Source organism: Stenella coeruleoalba (assembly GCF_951394435.1).
Source record: "Stenella coeruleoalba genome assembly, chromosome: 10".
Lineage (NCBI taxonomy): Eukaryota > Metazoa > Chordata > Mammalia > Artiodactyla > Delphinidae > Stenella > Stenella coeruleoalba.
This window is the reverse complement of record NC_137156.1, coordinates 63,652,752-63,672,197: the sequence shown is the minus strand read 5'-3', so window position 1 is coordinate 63,672,197 and position 19,446 is coordinate 63,652,752. Positions and strand designations below refer to the sequence as shown.

Genomic DNA, 19,446 nt, shown 5'->3' with positions numbered 1-19,446 from the left:
TCAGGTGGTGCTAAGAGCTGTGGAGAACAACAAAAGCAGGGGTGGGGGGCGGTGGGGGAGGACTGAGGCGGGGCAGGGAAGGCCTGGAGGAGAAGGTGGTGCTTGACCACAGACCTAAGGAGGCGGGGTAGGAAACTTGACTGGTGGGGATCCAGCCACAGTCACCTAGAGAACTGCAGGGTGAACTGCCTGATACCTCGTCCAGCCTCTTCTTTAATGCTGGGTCTTTGCCGTATGCTCCGGGGCGTTCACCCGGGACGGTCACATTATTGTGTTGACTCTGAAAGACTAACACCAGAAATTGTTGGCTTCTCAGCATTCTGTTCATCAACTGCTACATAACGAATTACCTCAAACTCAGTGGCTTAAAACAATAATAACCATTTTATTATATCTCATGATGTTATGAGTCAGGAGTTTGAGTAGGGCTTGGCAGGGTGATTCTTCTGTTCCATGTGGTATTGACACACTTGGTGGCATTCAGCTGGCGGATGGGCTAGTCTGTTTGTGAGAAAGGAGCTAGGAAAGACAGGTGGGGACAGAGGGGGGTGAGGAGGACAGGTGGTGTCCGGAAGTCTGGCCAGGTTTGGGTGCAGTGTCCTTGGACCTGCACGTCTGCAGACCTGCAGCGGAATCTGTGGCTCCTTCACACAGAATTTGAGGCTCCACAACTGCATGTGTTCGGGGAGGAGCCCGGGAGAGGGAGCAGGGAGGAACCTTCTTGAGTCTGTGAGGATGATGACATTGTCCTGTGCTGGTCCTCCCGCATGGCCCACTTTTGGAGGAGGGCTCAGCACAGCCTCGGCTGTCACATGTCATCATTTAGAGTTTGTGTGCAGTGCTATATGAAGCAGTGCTGGCCAAGGCTGTGCGATCCATCTTTGCATCCCCTGGTACTCAACCTGGTACTGGGCAAATTGTTGGTCGACCCTCCGAAGCAATGGCTGATATGTCTGACCATGTCAGGCAAGGCGGGACAGCATCATGGGCAAAAGCCAAGGCTTGAGTGCCAGACATGCCCAGGGTCGTGTCCTAGCCTTGCCGATTACTAATGGCGTGATGCTTAGCGAGTTCCTGATCTCTGAAGCTCAGCCCCTTCATCTGTAAAACGGGGTGAGTTACCATGTCTACCTGGTACAGAGCAAGCAAGCAGGAGATGACGGCTGAAAGGTCATGAGGGGAGACTGTCTGTCCTGTACCCGCGGGGCCTGGCAGGCCGCTTGTGTGCACGAAGGTCTGCTGAGGGTTGAATTAAGATCAGGCAGGCTTGTGCTCCCAGCCTCCTGAGATGAGTTCTGTGACGGATGCTCACAGAATTCTCTGTAGCTCTGGACACCCTGTGTTCTTTACCCGGAGAGTCTCAAATGCGCTCTTGTAATTGGCAACCCCTGAAAAGACTGTTGCAGGCTGCCTTCTCTAGAAGCAGATGCTGAGCTGGAATTTGGGGGGCAAGATGTCTATTAGGGATCAACAACTAAGAAGGGAAGTTGGGGGAAACAGGACTGGGCAGAGGGAGGAGTCAAACTGAGAAGCAAACCCAACAGGCGTTGCCAGCCTGGCAGGAAGCTCTGGAGCAGATGCTGCCCATCAGAGCACCCCCGACAGGCTGACACCCTCCACACCCCCCTTCCAGGCGTTGGACGCAGGGGAATGGACCTTGGGTCATGTGGCTCTGGCCAGGGCTGCGCTGTGCAGCGGAGGCAGACCTGAAGGAACTGGCAGCTGGACATTATGTGCTGACCAGGTTCCCTACAAGTTATTTCACGAAAGGACATCCGGTTGGTGCCTCTCCATTAACCACAGAGATTTTTTACTTATCTTGTGTACAAGAGTGGAGAGGAATTCATAAAGGGTCTCGTTTTGGAGAAACACATTTGCATGTCTTTCATAGGATTTTATAAAACAAACATTGAAAGGGACATCAGCTATTTGGGTTGTCTGTAGTAATAATACAGAACTGACTAGAGAAACAGTCCATGTCCCAAGAGGATGCTGGGCTTAGACTGCAGTTGTAACAGGAGGGCCATATGGAATGGGGCAGAAGGAACTGTGTTGCAGACGCACCATGTCTTGGTTGCGATGATAATTCTAAAGCCACAATATTTGTTAATCACACATAGTGAACAATCAGTAAACATTTGTCAAATGAAGAGAGGTTTGTTTGGAGCATCTAAAATGTGTGAGGTGTGGGTGCTGGAGGCCCTGATTATTTCCCTTTTCTCAAAGTCACTTAGAGCCCCTTGACCAGACCTCACTTGGAGACAAGCTGACCAGAGTGGGGGAGGAGCAGCTCCAGTGTAGAGAGGTCAAATCCACTGATGGACAGAGATCCAGGGGTGGGATGGGGTGATGCTCCTGCCCATGCTTGACCTGGAGCCCACGGGAAGCTCCAGCCAATGAGGCCAACTCAGAATTGGAAAACCAAGCACACCTGCTGAAAGATTACAACCACAAAACACAGATGCCAGCTTTTCATTTATTAAAGCAGAAAGACAGTTGGAGGTGTCTGAAGGTTACAGGCTTCATGGCAGCTTTGCTGTGTGTTTAAGCCCATCACACGAGCACTCCGCATAACCGCCACACTACGATGGTGACGGCCTTCTGCGAGGCTGACAGGTCAAAGTGGAAGGAGCTCGCTGGGGCTGGTTGCTTCCTTGCACAGGACTATTTGTAGCAGCCGCTATGGACGGACGGAGGAAACCATAACCACACGCCTCTCTCTGCTGTATCCAAGGCACTGTGTATGGGGTATGTTTGGCACATAGACCAGGTGAGGAACGCACGCACGAAGTTGCTGTCCAAGGGCTCACTCACCCAAAGAGGCTGCTTGTCCTGGAAACTATCTGCAAACCAGTTTATAAGCCGTACAGTGACACCAGCCTCATGATTCTCAGCCGAGGTTGGTGGGGGGGTCTCACCTGAGACTTGGCTTTCCCATATGGCTAGAATGTAAGCATCTTGACAGAAAGGACTATCATATTCCCATTATAACCTCAGTGAATAGAAAGGGACTGGCTCAGGGTGTGCACACAATTGTTTGCTGAATGACCAAATGAGGATTCTGTAGGCCTGAAAGACAGGCCAAAGACCAAATCTCTAGGCATGCAAGCAGACTGCTTCAGAATGGCAATCCCCACTTGAATGTGTATGTTGTGATGTGTTGATTTAAGATTAGTTTTTAAAAATTGTTTTTCAGTAGAAAAGGCAATTTCTTTTTTTCATAAACACACATCCAACTTCATTCAGTTTCTTGATTTTTCTGATTTATAGAGTTCCAGTAAAATGTAATTATATTGTAATCCTCTTATCATTATTTCAGAAAGTATGCACACAGCGTATTTTATGGAAATGTTGAGTGGATCACAACTTCCTTGTGGGTTTCCCCTTGTTGATTCTTCCAACGTTTTTATCTTAGGATAAATCTGCTACTAAAACCTAGTTTAATTTGAATATAAAATGGTCCTATTTATGCAGTCATTTAAAAACGAAGACAATTCGCCAACAAAGGATACTTAAAATCTTTAAAATATAATATAGCTGCAGCATGTCTTTAATCCTGCATTGAAGCTGCGTTAGGACTGGGACAGTCTAATAGTGACAGTCGGGTCCTAAAAGAAGTCTTTGGAACTAGGCGTGGTCATTGTGCGTTAGGGTGCAATGCAGGGTTCGTAGTTCTTGTGGTGTTCCCACATCTCCTTTCTTAAAAATCAGGGGGGAAAGGGCTTCCCTGGTGGCACAGTGGTTGAGAGTCCGCCTGCCTATGCAGGGGACATGGGTTCGTGCCCCGGCCCGGGAAGATCCCACATGCCATGGAGCGGCACTGCTGAGCCCGCGCGTCCAGAGCCTGTGCTCCGCAACAGGAGAGGCCACAACAGTGAGAGGCCCGCGTACCGCAAAAAAAAAAAAAAATGGGCAGAAGACCTAAATAGACATTTCTCCAAAGACATACAGATGGCCAAGAAGCCCATGAAAAGCTGCTCAACATCACTAATTATTAGAGAAATGCAAATCAAAACTACAATGAGGCATCACCTCACGCCGGTTAGAAGGGGCGTCATCAGAAAATCTACAAACAATAAGTGCTGGAGAGGGTGTGGAGAAAAGGGAACCCTCTTGCACTGTTGGTGGGAATGTAAATTGATACAGCCACTATGGAGAACAGTATGGAGGTTCCTTAAAAAACTAAAAATAGAATTACCATATGACTCAGCAATCCCACTACTGGGCATATACCCAGAGAGAACCGTAATTCAAAAAGACCCATGCACCCCAAAGTTCATTGCGGCACTATTTACAATAGCCAGGTCATGGAAGCAACCTAAATGCCCATTGACAGACAAATGGATAAAGAAGGTGTGGTACGTATATACAATGGAATATTACTCAGCCATAAAAAGGAACAAAATTGGGTCATTTGTAGAGACATGGATGGACCTAGAGACTGTCATACAGAGTGAAGTAAGTCAGAAAGAGAAAAACAAATATCGTATATTAACGCATATATGTGGAATCTAGAAAAATGGTACAGACGAACCAGTTTGCAAGGCAGAAATAGAAACACAGGTGTAGAGAACAAATGTATGGACACCAAGGGGGGAAAGCACAGGGGGAGGTGGTGTGATGAATTGGGAGATTAGGATTGACGTATACACACTAATATGTATAAAATAGATAACAAATAAGAACCTGCTGTATAAAACAAAACAAAAACAAACAAAAAACGGCATGGGATGGAAGAGCCAAACTCAGTTGAGTTCTTCCACTTAACTGCACAGTGTTATTTAGGTTTGGCCCATGCCTATTGCTTATTCTTCTAGGTTCCTCAAAGGTTATCTGGGTCTCCTCCTGGAAAAGGTGACCATATAGACAGCTCCGTCCATAGACTGCCTTGGGGAAGCCATCCTTCCCTTTGACTGTAGGCAGTTCTTGTTGTGCGGGGACCCATGTTGATGTGCTGATCCCAGGCCAATGCTTATTTGCCACCAACCGCCCACACTCGGGGTGGGTTGGCGCAGCCTTTGTATTACCCTTTGCTCCCCCTGGTTGCTGCCCACTTTCTGCTCACTTTATTTCTCACTAACATGTAGTTTAGAAGTGGGTGGGGAGAAAATGGACACCATGGCAGAGTCTAGAGCTTTTGCGTCCCCTTTGGAAGGGATGGCCTTGGAACTGAAACCACAGCAATTCACAGCCTGCTGGGAAAATGAGATGCTTCCTCGGGAGCAAGTGGCAAAGCTGGTATGGTTTATGGTGCTGCTGTAATTGTCCTTCTTGGAAACTCCACTGGACTAACCTGGAAAAACTTGGAAGATAAGTTTGAACAGAGGAGAGATTAAAAATTGGTCAGCGAAGATGATTTTATGGTATTTTGGAAATGTTATTTCCCTATCCTAGTCTCTTATTCTTCACACTCTAATACGGCTATTTGATCTCTAATTGTACACATTTAAAATATAGAGACAGGGTGAAGAAAGTGAAAAGTAACGGATGTATTTAAACAGTCATTTAAAAAGCACTTTTCTAATAAATGAAAGTTTTAAATGTGATAAATTTGCCAAATAGTTAAAAGAAAGACACAGAGCAAAGGTGAATTGTGTTAACTTTTTTTTCAGCCTAATCTCTAAGTTGAAAGCTTTTTTTTTAACATGTTAGCATTATACAGTATGAAGAAGAGAAGCATGGAAGCAGATATCCTTGTAGTGGCCTCAGAAACAAAAGGGCAAATGGGACCAACCCATTTTATAGGGAGCAGATAGAGTGGACCATCACACAAGCCACTCAACACAGTGAGCCCATAATGGAGCCGGTTCCCACCAACTGAGGTTCTTAGTCTCCGTGCACGGGCTGAGAGGACCACTTCCATGACCCCACTGGACAAGCTGAATCCTTGCTCGGATCAGTGTGGCAGCCAGGTGTGAAATCACAGAACCTCTGGCAGAAATGGGTTGGAAACCAACAGAATCCGGATGACGTGCTGGTATGGTCAGTCACCCAGGGTCAGTTACCCAGGGCCTCACTGACCAGTGCTACAGATAGCTTCGGAACAGGAACAAGCACGCTCACTGGCCCAAAACAGATCAAGGAGACCAGAGGGGCATTAGATCTGAGGGTGTTTGGAAAGATTCTAGAGCAGGAATCTCTAAGACCTGGCATGGGTATCAGCCCCCCAAACCAGGGTAGAAATTCTCCAACGATGGGAGTTTTCATGAAGCCTTGTGCATTCGTGGACTGTGGCAGTGGCCAGTGCTTCTCTGTCTCCTTTTGGAAGGGGTGGCGTCAGAACTGAAGGCACAGCGATTCACCGCGCACTGAGAAATCCAAGCCTCCTCCAGAGGTCAGCTGCATTAACGCTCGGGCAAGTGGCAAAGCCGGGGAGGCTTGCAATGCTGCTCCGTAGTCCTGCTTTGAAAACTGCAGGTGCGGCAGCCAGGAGCCAATCAGCAGCCCCCTGGGATGGCCAGTCAATTTTGAAGACTCTGGCTTGGCAAATCCTGACGAAAAGTATAATGGTATTCAGATTCATCCCTTTCTGAGTTTTTTATTTCCTTTTTTCACTTCCTTTTCCTTCTCTGCTTTCCCTTTGGCCCTACCAGTAAGGGAAGTCGTAGCTGTATTTCTTGTTACTTCCAAAAGGACCATCCACCTCGGGGAGAAGATCCCTCAGAGGGAGAGAGCTCCCGAGGTTGTCTCCAGCAACATAGATGACAGCTTCAGGCTTCCTTCTCTCCTTGTAAATGAAACCCACTGAGCCTGGCTGATGCAACCCAAGTTCTTTAGGGTCTTCACAAGATCCCGGCGGAACCTCTCACCCACAAAAACGTAGAGAACAGGGTTGAGGCAACTGTGGAGAAAGGCGATGGTTTGAGTGACCTGGAAGCTGATGTCAATGTTGGTAGAGACAGCACAGCTGGAGATGAACGTGCTGTAGGCATCGATGGTCTGCACCAGCAGAACGCAGTTATGGGGGAACTGAGATAGGATGAAGACAGTGAGCACAGTGACGGTCACCTTCAGGGCCTTGTGCTTGGATGACTTCTTGGCTTGTATCAGGGTGTGAATGATGATGGTATAGCAGCAAGCCATGACCACAAAAGGGAGGAAGAATCCCAGGATGACTTTCAGAGTCAAGACAGCTGACTTCAGTTTGGTACTCTCGTCACTGGGGTAAACCATGGTGCAGATAGCGATCCCATACTCCTTCTTGACTTGGCTATACAGGAGTTCTGGGACGCAGAGCGCGGCCGCCGTCACCCAGACAGTAAAGCAGACCATTTTGCTGTACAGAAGCCTTTTCTGCCTCCACATCTGCGCTCTCATGGCCTGAGCAATGGCGATGTACCTGTCCACGCTGATGCACGTGATCAGAAGCACACAACTGTAGAAGTTCATCTTGTACATGCTGTTGACCACCTTGCACATGAAGGTCTGGAATTTCCACTGGTCAGCGGCAGCAATGGCCCAGAAGGGAAGGGTGACGAGAAAGAGAAGGTCAGCGATTGCCAAATTCAAAAGGAACATGTCGGTCATGGTCTTCACCCTCGTGCAGTACCAGTAGACAAGGATGACCAGACTGTTGCCCAAGGCCCCCACGATGAACACGAGCCAGTAAAAGGGTGGAAGGAAGTAGCTTGCGAACTGCCTGACGTGGTTTTTCTTACAGAATAAGTCAGTGATGTTGAAGTTCCCGTAATCTTCCATGGAAGACGTGGTGTCATAGCTATAGTCATCTGGCATGTTAGGGATCAGGCTCTGCAAGAAGACACAGGACGGCACCGGGTCAAGGGCATGCTTTTGGAGGTTCTATCTCATGATGGCAGAGGCATGGAGCCCTTGAACCTTCCATTCCCAAAGTCTGTGATAAGACAAAAGAAATGTATGTGTAGGAAGTAGGAATTCTGAGAGCATCTGCTTGGATTGTAAATGATTTATTTATTCAACAAATGTTTATTGAGCACCTACGACATGGTAGGTACTGGGTACATGCTGGAGAGTCAGACATGGTTCCTGCTCTCATGGAACTTACCTACTCTGGGAGGAGACACTCAAGCAAAGGAACAGTCACAGGCTGCATGACAGATGCTCTGACGGCGTGGGAAAGAGGGTCTGGGACCACTGGTGGGCGGACTTTTATCAAACTAAGTGAATGGTTCTGATTGTCCCTTCTCTCTACCCTCCCAAAAAGGTCCTCAGAGGCTTTTAAACTTTTCTGGGTCCAGGTTCCCCTGAGTCTTCTGAAAGCTGTGGATCCTCTGTTGGAGAAGCACCAAAGAGTCACACATGCACCCACTTACACATGTGCACACACATGAACACACACACATATTCATACACTCTCACATACACGCACATACACAAGAACCAGGACAGACTACGTGATTTCAGGGTCCCTTGTTCAAAATTTGTTAAGAATTTCAAGATAGCAGAGCATTAAATCAAGCAAGTGACACTTCTAAGCATGAAGCGTGCGGCATGGGTGTGTGTAACACACCCATGAAACCAGCCCTCACAAGCACACACACACATTTACAAACACACGTGCACACAAACATGCCTACACTAATATACTCACATGTACATATATGCACACATTCAGACACGTGTGCACACACCCTCATGATGTGTACACACGTGTGCTCACACACACACACACACACACCCCTCATTACAGCTTCAATGGGTTCCTGGCTCAGAAGCCTTCCTAGAACCCCTGCTGGGGGAAGAGGAAATAAAGGCGGAGATGGAGCCCTTGAGTCAAGCCTGGGATGGAGGGAACGGAGGAGAGGTTTGCCTGGTGGAGGGGAGACTCGGCCCCGCATCTGACACGTTCCAAGGCCTCCACTTACAAATTCTCACATGCTCTCACTTCCCACCAGCACCCCCCTCCTAGGGCCCCCATTAGGGCCCCCAATCGTGCCAGGGACCACTAGCTCTCGTTCCCTTGCCCCAAGGCACGTGCCTTGGCAAATCTCATCTCTCCCTTCATTTCTGCTCTGGAAATGCAGCAGTTGTTCAGTTCATCTAGAAGCATTTGGACTAGAAGTAACCTCAGATCCCCACTAGGTTTTCATTTTGTTTTAAATATTTAATGCCAATAAATATTTAAGTAAAAATATTTAGTTTATGTATTAAACTATTCATGTTGAAATAATAAAACATCTTCTACCAGTCGTCTTTCAGCTGGGAGTTCCCCTTCTACACACATTATCATCTCCATCTATTTCTAATAGTTTCAACCAGCATTTCCCAAACCATGTTTTGGGTGGAACACTAGTAGTTCAATAGTTGAGAATCTCTGCTTACTATATCACCTTCTTTGAAATTCACAGTAATCATGAGCATATTAAAGGCTCTGAGAAGTCCTGCAGAGCTTCTTTTATTTTAACTGCATGATAGCATAGTAAAGGCTCTGAGAAGTCCTTCAGAATCTGTTGAATTTGGTTTAATAGTGTTTCCTCATCTTACATGAGCACGGAACCTGTCGTGTGTGTGTGTGTGTGTGTGTGTGTGTGTGTGTGTGTGTGTGTGTGTGTGTGTGTGTGTGTGTGTGTGTGTGTGGCGTGTGTGTGTGTTTACTGAGTGCTTATTAAGATACCAGGACACCCTGAGTGGGCTGATAAGGTGCAGTAGACGCCAGGAGGCTGTGGTCTCCTGAATTCTGAAGCTCGTGCCGAGAGCTGAGGTGATGGGTCCGTTCCGTTTGGGCCCTGACTGGCAGGAAGTGCCAGGAGGACGCCCAAGGTAACCTGGACTGCAATTAGGAAAACCTGAATCTGGTCCTGATCCGCCTCTAGTGTGCGACCAAGAGAAAGTCCTATTGCAGAGAGACCCCTGGGGGCCAGATCCAGGAGCTGGCTCTTCAGGAGCCAGCAGCTGGGAACGGCCTGCTTCTGGGAAGAGCTGAGGAAAACTCTCCATTTTGAATGTGCTTCGTCCCCAGGCCTGGTTCACCCATCCTCAACGTAAATTTAAAGATTCCCCTCCCAGCTTTGGCTGTTGTCTGCGAGCCCAGATCGTTGGGAGGACAGATCTTACGGATGACTCATATTTCAGTGAAGATGCTAGGACGCTTCTGCCAAAGCAGGACATGGGAGCCAGGCACCGCCAGTGGCCCCACTGGGAAGGGCATCCCCTAAGAGGTGGGGTTTGAGTAGACTTTGAGAGGAAACAAAGAACTTTCAGGTGGAAGGAAGAACACGAAGAGCACGGAGACCCACAAAAGTATCACTGGAGATTTAAGAAGTTAGGAGGTTGACATTTTGGAGGAAAGTCAGTAAAACCATGCAGATGAGCAGGTGTCAACTGTGAATCCACACAGTGAGTAAGTGTCAAACTGCTTTGTGGAGGGTGTTTTTTTTTACATTTTTGCGGGGTTAAATAGATTTAATAGACTCTCACATGAGCCTGCACCCAAGGCTGTGAGTTACGGAGGCAAACAGCATCCCCATTCACAGATGTGGCACAGAGGGTCTCACAGAGGGGACCCCTAGCAGTCCCAGTGTCCCAGAAGACCCAGCCTTCTCCATGGCCTGGTAAATGAGCCCGTGACCACCGCTCCCCAAGACTGTGTCCCAGAGTGGGGACACTGTGTCCTGCTTGAAGCACACGGAGCACGTTTTCTTGTTGGGTGAGGGTTGGAGGACCCAGTGCTTCAGCATAGAATTGTATTTAGTTAGGGACTCCCCAGACATATTTTAAGAGTGACTGAATTCACACACAGAAAACCTGGGTTTGTGTGAATTTTATCAAGACTACAAGGTAAGCCTATATCATCCTTACAAGTTCAAAGCACTGGCCATCTTTTTGAGGATGACAAAGGAAGAGTTCACGTCCCAGGCTAGGGGGAGCCTGGACAAACTGTCCACCTGCATCGAGACTTGTACTCATAGCTTTGTCCATGCCTGATAGGTAAATACCCAAGGATCCTTTGAAAATCTCCCAGCAAGTGTAAACGTCGATTATTTACCAATTTATTTGATTCCTTACTGTCAGAGCACCCAGTGCACATCAGACCCAGTGCGGAGTATAGGACATGCATGCATTTAATCCTTGACCTTCCAGGTAGGGGCGGGCCCCTCTTCCAGATGAGGGGCACCTGGCTTCTGGGAGGAATTCTGAGGTTGCCAAGCCATTCCTCCCTCCCTCCCTCCCTGCTCTCTGAGTCCTAGAGACACTGCTCTTGCTGGAGAAGCTACCCACAAAGGCTGTTTTCAAAGTCTGGGGCGGAACATCTTGAGAGAAGATCAGTGTAAGGATCTGAAATCCACACGGCCTTGCGTGCATCCAGGAGCACCTGCCGGAGCCTCCTGGCCTGAGCACTGTGTGGAATGGCTTCCCACAAGCTGCTGTGAGTTTACCCCGGGGTCTGCATCGAGGTGGCATCTAGGGAGCTCCCCGTGGAGCCCACCCTCTCCACCGAGAGGGGACCTCCAAGGGCCTGTCCGTATAGCTCTGTGTCCTACTCACCAAGACCTAGCCTAGATATTTATTTGGCATTTAAATATAAAAGAGAAGTGAAGAAAGGCTTTCGAATCTCCTGAAGAACAGGTGAGGGTTTTTTTTTTCTTTTCGCTCACGCACCATATAAGTTTTGTGACTTAATCAGGATTCCCTTTTTAATTGGGAAACTCAGTCAAACTGGTAGCCCAGTTATAGTAACCAAATAAGACCCTTCAACCATTGCTGTCCAATAGGAGTGTAAGGCAACTCTGGGTTACTTTTGCATTTTCTAGTAGCCAAGTGAAAGAAGTAAAGAAGAGACAGGTGGAATTCACCTTAATAATGTATTTTATTGGAACCTAGTATTGGAACCTAGTTTTTTGTTACATAAGCAATGTAAAAGTTACCAAAATATTTTACATCCTTTTGTTGCGGAGATTATATTTGCATGGAGTGCATTTTACACGCACGGGGCATCGTAGTTGGAGTGGCCCCATTTCATGTGCTCACGGGCCCCACGTGGCTCGTGGCTACCTCACCAGACAGCACAGCTTTAGGCTGAAAACCCAAGTTCTAACTCCTTCCCTTGGTCTTTTCTCCCTATTCTGTCAGTTTCCTCTGACCCTGTTGTAACATATGTCCTTTCTTTTCTGTTCTGTTGTACGCACCCGGTAAGGTGCCTCAAGTCTGTTATGGAACACAAGGCAGGCAGTGGAGACGGAGTGAGACAGGGTGTCGTTACTGCTGGGAAGTGTCCAGGGCCTGCTCTCTGAAGGGGCTGACCATTCTCTTCCACATCAAATTAGAATGTCTAGAAATCTTACCTAAGGTTTCGCTTGCATTTCTTAGCAAACTGTGTTGTTCTCAGACACTCTTAAAAACATGACGTCTTTACCAACTAGACCACTATTCGGAGCCTGTGGACCCCCATGAGCAGAGGTCTGAGCCAGATCTAGAATATACTTCCAGTGTGAGGAGTGGTGATTTGCTGGGGTGGACAGGGCCCAGACCTGGCCAGGATGGTGTTTGTGTGAAAATGCCACCATCTCATTCCCTGCCTGCCTAGGAAAACGGCATGCTCATCCTAGGCTTGAGAAACAGGTCTCTATTTCTCGTTCCTTGCCGATAAATAGGGTGATTTGTTCACTCATTCGACAGATATTTACTGAGCACAGAGTACGCGCCAGGCAAAGAAGCCACTTCCAAAGGACACCATTCGCCTCGGTGATGGAAATAGAATTGGAGTAAAACGTTCGAAAGGTCAATGGCTCCTGCATCAGGCCTCGCCTGTCAAGCCCGAGGCTGGGATGGGGGTGGGGGCAGGAGGGGAGGTCCATCTGCGTGCAGAGCCCTGATGGCAGCTCCACAGCTCAGAGGTGCCCTAGACAGGACGGCCTCGTGGGATGGCTCTGTTACTCCCAGGGGGCTACTTAATTGGGGGATTTATATCATTTATTTTGGATGATTTTTAGCATTTTGATGAAGAAAAGAAGCGCATCATAGTCATAGGTCTAAGTAGACGAGACAATGTGTCACAGCGTGCCCAGTGGCCGGCCCGGAACTCAGCAATGGGCTGCCTTCTCCTCACGAAGGCTTTTGTTTCTGCTCTGGAAAATGTTTTTGGAAGCTCAACAGGTTTTAGAATGATGTTCAGATGTTAGAGACCATCTTAAGAGAGGAGGAGACAGACCCAAGGAATGGAAGGTTCTGCCCCAAACCCTCAGCCACTGGGGGAAGGTCAAGGCCAGAGCCATCCCCCAGCCCCTCAGTCCCAAGCTGGGGCACTTTTTATCCCTGCTGACCCAAAGCCCAGCTCTCCACGTGCTGATGTTGTCAAAGTGGCCACACCAAACGTGAGCCACGGCATCTGGGTCCCAGCACCTGAGCTGGGCCTCACGGAGCCCAAGCAGAGTGGCCGTCAGGTGCCCTACCTCCCCACTCCCCAGCCCAGAAAGATTCTGGGCACCAGAGGATGCCCGGGAGCTGCCTGATGCTAGGGGCAAACCTCAGTGCACGGCCGGGCAAGGGGCCTGCGCTGCCCGCTGGTGCCCCCAGCGAGGCTCTGCCCCACAGGCCCTGGCCCCCGAGCCCGGGCAGGTGTGTCCTCCTCCCCTCACGAGAACCTTGGCCCAGAAGCAGCAGCCCAGGCAGTGAACGTCGTGCTGCTCCTGGAGCAGGAGGAAGGTCTCCAGAGCTTTCCGAGGCCTCCCTCGCCGACTCACGTTGTCTCTGGAAACCTTCCCCCAGCCCCAGGCCCCTCATTCCCACCTCTGGGGAGAGGCCAGGGTAGAGGGCAAAAGCTGTGCCCCTCATTGCTCCTTAGTGCCAGGAGGCGGCAAATGGGAGGGGCGGGACACAGGCAGGGAGGGATGCGTTGGGAGCAGTGGGAGTTGGCAGGCACTGCCCCAAGGTGCTCTGTCCCCGCCTTCGAGGAAGTGAGACTTCCACACAGTGAGGCTTGGACCTCGGCGTGTTGACATTTGCCCACAGGGGGGGACCCAGGGAAGCCGTGACTCTGAGAGCACCCTCCAGGGCTCCTCCTCCTTTTAGCCACGAGACCTGGAACCTTCCGTTCCTTCTCCCAGCTCGTTTCCTCATCTGTAAGCGTGGCTCTGCCTTTACCGTGAGGCTGCAGGAAAGTGGCACCCTGGCTGGTTACTGGCACATGGCCAGTGCTCAGAAAGGTGGCCACAGGGACGTCATGGCTATTTCCCAGGGTCGTAGCTACAGAGGTCCCATCTTGTCCCCATGTAGGTTGTGCTGGACACCTCTTGACCACAAACGGTCATTACTGGGGTGCATTTTTCTTCCTCTCTGGAGCTGCCTTGCAGTCTGGATATCTTCCAAGATTCCAGAGGATAAAACCGAATGACTGACAGCGTCAGCCCCGTTTCCAGCATCAGGAATGAAGAGCAAATTCTAACTCAGGAGAGAAACTAAGGGTCTAATTCTGGTTAGAAAAATAGAGACTGACCTCGTTACTTCACCAGGTCCAAAATAATTGTCTTGTTGTTGTTGTTGTTACGGGATATGCAATGACGTATGCAATACTAAGTATCATTAGCATATGATAAATAACTTTTTGGACATCAGGGGTGGCAACCACCAATCTCCACAGATGGTGGGAACCTACAGTGTCCTGTGAGGGATGGTTTGTCAGCTCCACTAAGAAGGTTTGATTTCAATACCTACATGTAAAACCCAGATTCTTACTTTGAGAAAAGCAAAATTAAAACCTTTAGGTATTTTTGTGAGCATTTATGAATATAGCAAAAGCATAGGAATTTGATTTGATTCTATAATTAATTACATTTGACTATAAAATCACAAACAATTCTCTGATGACTTTACTCACTCATTTTTGTTGGCCTCTTTTCCTCTTTCAGAGAAATATATATCATTATGTGTTTTTTGTAAAGGCTACATAATGTTATGTAAGAAACAAAGCTAACATGCCCACCGTGGGTCTTTTAAAAACAAACTAAATGGATTCTCTCTTGTCCTCTTTTGTCTGAGTTTCAGAACAGACACATGGGACAAAGACATCCTAAAGATCATATAATCCTCACCTATTAGTAAAATCTAAAATAGCATTTTCCTCTGTCCTCCCACATACCCCAAAGCTCTTCTAGCGCTTCGCGTTTGCAGAGCCCCCTGTGCTGGGCATCGACCACCTGTCCTGGGCACTGCTCAGCAGAGCTCTTACCCTGGGAAACCACAGAGAAATCCTTCCGCCACAATAGATTCCTTCCCACTCCCTGAAAAGAGGCCCCCAAATAGAGTGCATTTTGAGGAACCCAAGGGGCGTAGCTGTACTCACTGTGACTTCTGTGGGGACCATGGTGGGTCAGATGCAAGCTTGCTTCTAGAAAGAGAGGGCAAAAATCAAAAAGAGGACTGGCTCTTAACTCAACAGTAACAAGTACCTAAAGATGGAGATTAAGCATTAAATCTGTTTGTTCTCATGGAGAAAAAAAAAATCCCAAGCAAGAGTTAGAGTCCATGTTATACTGATGTCAAGTCAAATAGATTTCAAGTCAAGTCTAGATTTCAGTATCATCTTGGTTGTTAACCTAGAAATGAAAGAAACCTCTCCTTTGAGAGCCCTGTGTGGCTTTGACATCTTCCCAGCACGTCCTTTTAATCTTAGCCCTTTTCCTCTTGACTCAACTTCTCTATCAGGTGCCACCTACCCCCATTTTTTCCACCAAGGGACTCCAGAAGATGGCAGGACAGCAGTGACTTAAGAATGTGCTGGGCTGACTGCAGGGGAGGGGCCTCTGGGTAACCGGGTGGCAAGGACACAGGAGTGAGGTGGCGTCTGTCAGTATCAGTCCCTCTCCAGGAGAGGCCCTGTGCCCCAGCACCTACCTGTGTGCTCTGTTTACAAATTCAGGGCCGATTTACTCTGTACCCCAACTCCAGCAGGAAAAGGAAGTCATTTTCTTTGATTTGTTTACCAAAGAAAAGGTATTTGTCTAATGCAAAGGGCCTCCGAGCTGAGAGAAATCTCAGCTGTTGTTTTCCTGTGTTTTGAATCTCTGCAAAACCCACCCCTCTGTGACCAAGGGAACAACCGCTTGGCTCCCTTCAAGGAAGGGGTCTGTGCCCATATTTCCAAGAAACATGTTCAGCCCACCCCAAGCTTCTGGAAGGAAACATTCTCCTTCATAAATCCAACCCTAACCTGTTGGCCTTTTTTTTCATAACACGTTGTAACTGTCCCTGCTTTTCTAAAAGTGCAGTCGTTTTAAAAACATAACATGAGGGACAACCACTCTGGAAACCCGTTAAACATACACCCTGTGATGTAACCATCCCACTCCTAAGCGTTTACCTAAGAAAAATGCAAGCTTATAGCCACACAAAGACTGATATATGAATGTTCATGGCAGCTTCATTCGTAATAGCCAACTACTGGAAATAGCTCAAGTGTCCTTCAAGCATAGCTAATGGATAAGTCACTGTGGAATAGCCATACAATGGAATTGGAACAGCTACTGATACACACAGCAACGTGGGTAAATAATTATGCTAAGTAAAGAAGCCAGACCCCAAAAAAGTACATACTGTGTGATTCTACTTACAAAAAATTCTAGAAAATGTGAACTAATCAGTAATGACAGAAAGTAGATCAGTAATTTCATGGTGAGAGAGGGAAGGGGAGGACGGGGCAAGGCAGGAGGGGGATAAGAGCACGCCAGGAAGCCTTTGGGGTGATGAGTATGTTCACTATATTGATTGTGTGATGGTTTCACAGTTATATACGTATGTCATAACTTAGGTTCTGCACTTGATATATTTGCAGTGTTTGTAGCTGGACCTCAATAAAGTGGTTAAAGTAGAGAAAGGAAGAACAGCAAGATCTGATGAAAGCTTTGTTTTCGTCGCTCCTCAGAGTCATATCTGGCCATTAGCAGGCCAGGAGAAAGGCGGCCAGAACTTCCTCCCTGCAACCTTCCTGCCAGTGGCTTCTCCACAGTGCCTTGGAGTGCCTTGTGCTGTTGTGTGGGAATTGAGGGCTCAGTATGAACTCATGTATTTTAGGGTTAGATGAGATTAGACAGATGGTGATGATGATAGAGAGATAGATGATAGATAGATAGATAGATTGGTAGATAGGTAGATAGATAGATAGATAAATTTGTGTGGACACTGCTATGTATTTGAGCATATTTGCTGGCTCTGTCTGCTGAGAGGAGCTAAAAGCCATGACACACAGTAGAATGACCTTCTAGTGCCCAGATCTGGGTTTCTAAATACCTTTCCCCCTGCCAAGAAACCAGGATTCCTTGGAGAAATGTCTGATTCCAGAGTTAGGGCAGGGAAACTATAAGATGAACCTGGGACTGATTTTTGCCACAGAAGGCAAGTGTTCAGAGACCGTGAGGACTTGTCAAAGGACATAGGCGCCAACTTGATGGAGTTCCACTAGCCAAATCTGAGGCAATTTAAGCATCAAATTAAATAATGATAGCAGTCTTTATAGCACATTCAATTCAATGAAGATCCGTGAATCCATACTGATGAAAATAAATGAGTAAATACATGAGAAAAGTAATATCCTCTTATGGTGCCAACTGATAAGTACAGAATGAATAACGTTATTGGAAAATCACCAATGGATGATGAAATTAGTGGCTGAATGTTTGATGAGGAATTTACTTCATCTCAAAGCAGCTCCCCCCAAATTACATATTGCCCCATTGACTTTATTCTCTGTTTTTTTTTTCTGAATCATGCTCTAAAACAATAAAATCTTTGTAAAAAATTGCCCAGTTAAGTTTGAGAGATCTCAACTCAGCTAATTTAATTTTAATACAGCTTGGGTAATAGGGAGATGGTTTTTGAGACATTTGTTAGAAAACACTTCCTATATTTCTAGTACCTGTGGCTTATGTCATTTCCTTTTAACTTGCGTGAAGAGACTGAATATTAACTAGATAATATCTGAGAAAACAAATGCCCAAAGGAGGAAGCCACATGAAAGAATGGCTTTGGTTATAGTTATAGGTTGAAAACAAGGATTGATGGTAATGATGTTGGTAAGAGTTTGGGGGAAAAGCCTCCACTCGGCAGTGGGGAGTGTAAATCGTTGTGACCTTTTTGGAGGGTTAAGCCATATCTTTCAAAACATACAAAGCACAACAGCTCTGACTCAGCAGTTTATCTGCTGAAAACACGTCCTCCTAGTAGTCGCACAAAGAACATAAAGATGCATATACAGGCATATATGTTGCAGCATTTTTTTTTTTTTGTAGAACCAAAAAACTAGAAACAACCTATGTATCTAGCAATAGTTAATATTCTGATACATCCATTCAGTAAACCACATGTAGTCAAGACATAGAATAAAATAGACCCCACACTGATACAAAGAGGTCAGCAAGATTATTATGGGTAAAAATGCAAGGTGTAGAAGCTTACGATGCATGATCTTTTTAGAAGTATATGAAAGGTTGTACACTTCACAGCTGATCAGTACTGAAACGTTCTCTGGAAGGAGCTTGAACAAGGATGACCAGTGGAAAGTGAGACTTTCATTTTTTCCTTTAGGTTTTGTAAACTATTTAAATATTTTACTTTGTGCATGACATTCTAATTTAAGGGCTATCATAAAAGTAACTTGTCAGCTTTAAAAAAACAAAAAAAGAAGCCCTAGTGCTATTCCATTCTGTACACCTGTTTGCAAAACTTGTCCAAAGGAGGAACTCGTAGCCTCCTCCAGCTGCCTGCAAAGCAGCTCTGGAAGAGCAAATCTAGCAAGTAACTTGCTCAGGCTACTTTTTGCAGCTTTGGAATCCTACACTAGCTTTTTATAAAGGTTTTTCTTCCTTCCATTATAAAAGTGTTTCTGGCTCAGAAGATTTGGAGAGAGCCCAAGAGTAAAACTAAAATCGAAATATATTCCTCCGTGGACCCACCACCTAAAGACACCGCTGAGGGCCTTTTCATCTATTCCTCTCTTCTCTTTGTCAGAATACTTTTTGTCTATTTTATTCCACAAACTGCAAAGTCTCAGAACTTCATTTCATTTTCTTCTCGCCCCTGAGAAGGAGAGAAAAACGGGGAAAACCCTACATGTGACAAAACACACTGAAAGCAAGGTGGGAGAACACGAGCGTTGGACTCAGTGCCGCCCCAAATCTCTCCCCTTGCCGCTGGGTGTGGCCTCATCCAGGGCAGTGCAGCTGCCTAATCTGAAAAGCCTGCTTGTGTTTCGAAGCCCAGTGGAGTGAGGTGGGGGTAGCACACTGGCCGCCATCTGCTTCTTGGTCCATCCTTTGCTGCCTGTGGGACCTCAGCAAGGAGCGACCTCCCCTCCCCCAGCCTTGGTTTCCTCCTCTGTAAAATGCACGTGATAGCCAGCCTACTCCAAGGGCTTGTTTCGAGGGTCAAGTGCAATGCTGTGCATTAAGGCTCTTAGCGGAATGCAGAGAACTCTGCAACAGTGAGGGAGCAGTCTTCATCCTACAGCTTACTTGACACCAGATACACTTGCTTGGCTTA

General features: G+C 47.2%; 2 protein-coding genes across 2 annotated transcripts in view; one reads left to right on the top strand and one right to left on the bottom strand.

Moving 5' to 3' along the window:
- The window catches only part of LZTFL1 (leucine zipper transcription factor like 1), a 151,369-nt gene that overhangs the window by 8,102 nt on the left and 123,821 nt on the right, over positions 1-19,446 (top strand). The window lies entirely within an intron of this gene.
- On the bottom strand, positions 6,394-8,450 carry CCR9 (C-C motif chemokine receptor 9). Its single transcript, XM_079934283.1, has one exon. The coding sequence runs from the start codon at positions 7,732-7,734 to the stop codon at positions 6,661-6,663; it is 1,074 nt and encodes a 357-aa protein (XP_079790409.1). The 5' UTR covers positions 7,735-8,450; the 3' UTR covers positions 6,394-6,660.

Bases quoted from the DNA above. Each gene is read 5' to 3' on its own strand.
- CCR9 (XM_079934283.1), bottom strand. From the start codon at position 7,734: ATGCCAGATGACTATAGCTATGACACCACGTCTTCCATGGAAGATTAC.